This window comes from Zea mays, chromosome 2 (assembly GCF_902167145.1).
Source record: "Zea mays cultivar B73 chromosome 2, Zm-B73-REFERENCE-NAM-5.0, whole genome shotgun sequence".
Lineage (NCBI taxonomy): Eukaryota > Viridiplantae > Streptophyta > Magnoliopsida > Poales > Poaceae > Zea > Zea mays.
This window is the reverse complement of record NC_050097.1, coordinates 226366134-226371386: the sequence shown is the minus strand read 5'-3', so window position 1 is coordinate 226371386 and position 5253 is coordinate 226366134. Positions and strand designations below refer to the sequence as shown.

The following is a 5253-nucleotide window of genomic DNA, read 5'->3' as shown; positions in this document are numbered from 1 at the left end:
CCAGCGTGGGTCTCAACCTTGTTTCACCTTTAATTTAGTTCCAAGCCTTACATTCCTCTGAGAAAGCTCCTTGTTTCATGTCCTTATGCTAATACTTGAAAACTATTTCAATTTGAGTCAAACCTGCTGTCCATATGCCAATGGAAGAAGCTTTTGATGCACGAACGAGGCACCTCATTCCAAAGGCATTTGATTCCCCCACCCAAGAGTTGACCTACGAATATAATTTCTCGCTCCCCCTCTCCCTCAGATAGTGGTGGGATCGGAGCTTGCTTTCTTCTTGCATCCTGCCCGGACCTTTTGCACAAAGTCATAAGGCTAATGATACTGGACTTGTTGTTGTTGATGCAAGAGGGCTTCTCTTTAGAATTCCTTGCGACCATGGTCATAAACAAGTTCTTTCTCTCCCTCTAGTCGACTAGTCCTACTTACAAGTGAGTGCATGCACAAGAGGGAGCGTGGTATAACTCTCATGCACCATCTCTCTCTTCTTCTCCACCTCTCTACTTTCTCATGACCCATGCGGTCGTATAAGACATGAAGGTGTTCAAGGGCAAGATTTGGGCAGCAATAGGATCACTCATGGACCACGCCGGCGCCGCGTCCACCACCGCCAAGTCCTCCTCTTCGGCGGCCGCCGTTCCCGACCGAGCACTCCTCACAGACATCGAGGCGGCCATCGAGCGGTGCACCGGCAGCAGCGGAGGCGGCGGCAACGACGACGACCGGCACGTCCACGAGATCCTCTTCCTCGTCTCCAACGCGCGGGGCGCCATCACCTTCCTCTCCCGCCGCATCACGGCGCGCCTCGAGGCCGCGCGCGCCCCGGCCGCCGCGCTCCGGTCTCTGCTCCTCGTCCACCGCCTCCTCCGCGCCGGCGACCGGTACTTCGAGCAAGACTTCCGCAGCCTCTGGGCCTCCCGCGAGCTCCGCGTCGACGCGCCCCGGTGCAGCTGCTCGCCCCTCGCTGCCGGCGTCGGCTACGCCAGCGGAGCGTGCGCCTTCGTCCACGGCTACTCGGCCTACCTGGAGGGGCGCATGCAGTGGGTGATCAACCAGGCCGGTAACCTGGAGCCCGCGCGGAAGCCGCCACCGCCGCCGCCTGACCACGACGCCGGAAAGCCCATGCCCTCCTCTTCCTCCGACGACGCCGGCGCCGAGACGCTCCTCTTCAAGCTCGCCATGTGCCAGAGGCTGCTCGACCTCGCCATCCAACTGCTGCCGGACAACAACACGAGCGCCAGCACCGCGGCGCGGTCGGCCTTCGGCATTGTGCTCCGTGAGAGCTTCAAGGTCTACGATGCCTTCGCGGAAGGCATCGACGTCATGCTGCTACTGTCGAAGAGCCTCGCCGGGCAAAGCAAGCCTTCGAGGGCCACCGCTCACGAGATACTGAAGAAGGCGTGCGTCCAGACGCTGGAGCTCAAGGAGTTCTACCACAAGTGCAAGAGGAGCAGCGCGAACAGCAAGAGCATCGAGTACCCTCTCGTCAGGGTCGTCACGCCAGCGCAGGCCGTTGTGATGGAGATGGAGCTGGAGCTGGTGCCGATCCCGGAGGAAGATGGCTGCCAGGAAGAAGTCGAGGCCAAACCTCAAGCAGAGGCGATCGACGGTGGTGGTTCGCCGTTTGCGCACAAGATGGAGACGACGATCAGCACGGTATGGGTCGGGTTCGACGATGAGGACCAGAAGCTGATCACTGCTCCTGATGCTGGTGATCCCTGAATTTGTGCAGCCAAAACAGCTAGCTTTTAGGAGTTCTTGCAAGTAATTCCATGCGTACTTATTTTGGGTGCTCCGCATTGAGCGGTCTAGCTTCTCTCTTCTCGATATTTTTGTGTGCATCGTTAATTACGTATTATTTGTTTTCATGGATTTGTGCTGTGAATAACCAAGTACAGTAACTCTTCCTTATCCTACTTGCCTCGATCCTGTTCCCTGAAACCAGTTTCATCCCTTTGACATCCTGCTAACTCATTCCAAGACATATGAATCGTGCGAAACGACCACCGTGACCGATATCGTTTCATCGAGTATCTGATGAGGCTCATTTTTCACATTTTTATAGTACTATTGCTTGCCTATAAATACATGCCACAGTACTAGACAGTGGCATTTAGCACACAAACTAATTAAATTGCAAAATAAAAATGCACAAACATATATAAAAGTAGAACATTGTCTAAAATGAGAATAAATTGTTAAGAAACATGTGTGCGGTAAAAAAATAGATAATAAATGTTATACTGATAATTTTGCTAGATAAGTCTTAGAGACCTAGACAATTACATTTGCTTATTATTATATTTAAATGACTTCTTAATACTTAAAGTGCAAGTGCGAGTTATAAATTATATGATTTGTGATCATTATCACCTTTCTCAATTAGGTATGGCTTGAGCTATACCTAGCCACAATGGGCCCTCCGCCCCTGGTACTAGACCATGATACTTAGTATCATTTAATTGTACTCGTTAGCTTAGGAAACAGTTTAATGAAATTCCACATTGAAAGAAAGTGTTTTATTCATCTATAAAGATGATGTGGCTTTTTTGGAATCAGTGTTGTGAAATCCTCCGTCGAGAATAGCCTTACCTAGGGCCATGCCTCATATTCAAGGGCCCTACGCCAAAACAGATGTCATGACCCTTTTGACCTCCTTATACACAAAAATATAGTTATTGATATATTCATTTATTTATTTATTTATTTTTGGACGTACTTCTTTAAAGTTATAATAAAAATAATATTAATTAGAACGATAAAATTTACTTGATATATTGCATCATCTTATAAAGTTTATTCAAACTTTTTTGATACAAAGACATTGATTATACTATTAATATCAATGTCATTTAATAACTTCTTCTCAATGCATAAAGTTACCAAATCATTCAACCTCTCATGACTTATTGGTGACCTCAAATAATTTTTCGATAGCTTCAATTCTAGAAAACTTCTTTCAGCAGATGCAACAGTAACAAGCACAATAAATAAAATCTAATAAGCAATACAAGCATTAGGATATCAATCTACATCTAATGTGCTAAAAATCTCCATAGCAGGCAATGTAGCTTCTAGCCAAGTGGATTTTAAAATGTCTAATTCAGAAATCAGATCATGTACCTCAACATCAGTTGAACCATCATGAGAGAAAGTGTTTGCAAATTTTGGTGCAACACTGTTATAGTCGGATGGTCCGTCAGAAGCGGTCGGACGGTCCGCACTTGGTGATTTCAGAACTTAATTTTTTGACTTGTCGTTGATCTTTGAACAATCTTCTCTAAGTTGCTTTGCCTAAACTTGAGAGAGATCCTATGACTTAGAAAAATATCTCTAGTGTTCCATCTAAGTCTGGGATCATGAACATTTTAATTCTTTAACTCGTATTTCTTTTTTTCTCAAACTAGCTCTAAAATAGTGAGATGTTAATTTCGAGCTGTCCAACCTCTCTAGAAGTGTTAATAGGTTCCTCGTAATATTTAGAACTTATATAAAGAGTAGAACTATTGGTAGTTCATCTATTCCATGTTTTACCCCTATTTGTTTAGATCTGAGCTGATTGTGACTTAGAAACTAAATTGTTGAAGTTATGAACCTGTGCATCAAAGACTAGGCAAAATAGTTAGTCCGAATGGTTGTGATGGTCATCAAGCACCAAAAACAATATAAGAAATGGTTTAAGGCCATTTCCCTGTCAATCTCCCCCTTTTTCGTGATTGATGTTGTTGGTCACTTGTTCTCAAATGTTGTAAGTCAAGAACAAGGCAACACAGTTGTTAAGCATTAAGGACCTTCGTCCTTCGAAGCATTATCTCCTCTCAGAGATAATGATCTTCGGCCGAAGGTCATGAAGAACGTGTCCTCATCATTTCATAGATAAATAGGAATACGTGAAGATGACAAAAATAATTCAATGATTCATTCATATTTGTATCCATAAAACACACATGAATATTAACAGAATTAATATTACATTGATACCTTCGGCTTGCTCGAAGGTATGGATGCGAGAGTGATTACCATCCAGCGTGAACAGTATGACGTTACTGTTCATCTATTTATAGGCACGGGACGTAGCTCGGGTAAAATTACATCCATGTCCCTTACATTCATCTATTATTATAACACATGATATTAAGGACTGAATAGTCTTTGTCCCTTTTCAGTCATCATCATACTTGATCTTCGTCATCACATCAAAATATAAATGAATTAACGAGATGCAAATATTGTCTTTATCCTTTTGCATTCCTATTCACATATTAAATGATGAAGATATGTCCTTCTTGACCTTCGTCTCATGAGCATTATACCCATGCAAAGATAATGCTTCGGAAGATGAAGGTCTGTAATAATTAACAATTGTGTTGCCTTGTTCTTGACCTACAGCATTTGAGAACAAGTGACCAACATATAATATACTTTTTCTTTTCATATCGTAACATTGAGGTGAAATATTACATGCCCAGCTAGAAGAAGAGAGGAGGAATATGTGGAGTTGGAGGCGAGGATGAGGGCGGAGCGGGAGGGTGAAAGGGAATTAGGCTTACAACTATTTCCTAATTGATTTTGGTGGTTGAATTGCCCAACACAAATAATTGGACTAACTAGTTTGCTCTAGTCTATAAGATATACAGGTGCCAAAGGTTCACACTTAGCCAATAAAAAGACCAAGAAATGGGTTCAACCAAGAGAGCAAGGGTCAACCGAAGGCTGCCCTGGTCTAGCGCACCGGACTGTCCGGTGTGCCACCGGACAGTGTCCGGTGCACCAGGGGACTCCAAGCTGAACTCTTCACCTTCGGGAAAACGCAGAGGCGCTCCGCTATAACTCACCGGACTGTCCGGTGTACCACCAGACAGTGTCTGGTGCCCCAGAGGAGAGCGACTCTAAACTCGCCAGCTTCGGATTTCCGCTCCGCTATAATTCACCGGACATGTCCGGTGCACACCGGACTGTCCGGTGAGCCAGCGGAGCAACGGCTACTTCACGCGCAACGGTCGACTGCAACGCACTAAATGCGCGCCAGCACGCGCAGAGGACAAAGCACGCGCGGGTGGCACACCGGACAGTCTACAGGACTTGTCCGGTGCGCCACCGAACAGCCAGGCGGGCCCACAAGACAGAGCTCCAACGGTCGGGACCCAACGGCCTGGTGACGTGGCTGGCGCACCGGACAGTGTCTGGTGGCGCACCGGACTGTCCGGTGCGCCATGCAACAGCAGCCTCCACCAAACGGCTAGTTTGGTG

At 46.1% G+C, this 5253-nt stretch overlaps 1 protein-coding gene across 1 annotated transcript; it reads left to right on the top strand.

Moving 5' to 3' along the window:
• The first annotated feature begins 271 nt into the window (after window positions 1-271).
• On the top strand, window positions 272-1914 carry LOC103647975 (putative clathrin assembly protein At1g33340). Its single transcript, XM_008672482.2, has one exon. The coding sequence runs from the start codon at window positions 538-540 to the stop codon at window positions 1723-1725; it is 1188 nt and encodes a 395-aa protein (XP_008670704.1). The 5' UTR covers window positions 272-537; the 3' UTR covers window positions 1726-1914.
• Window positions 1915-5253: the final 3339 nt, after the last annotated feature.

Coding starts and splice junctions, on each gene's coding strand:
- LOC103647975 (XM_008672482.2), top strand. CDS start 538: ATGAAGGTGTTCAAGGGCAAGATTTGGGCAGCAATAGGATCACTCATG.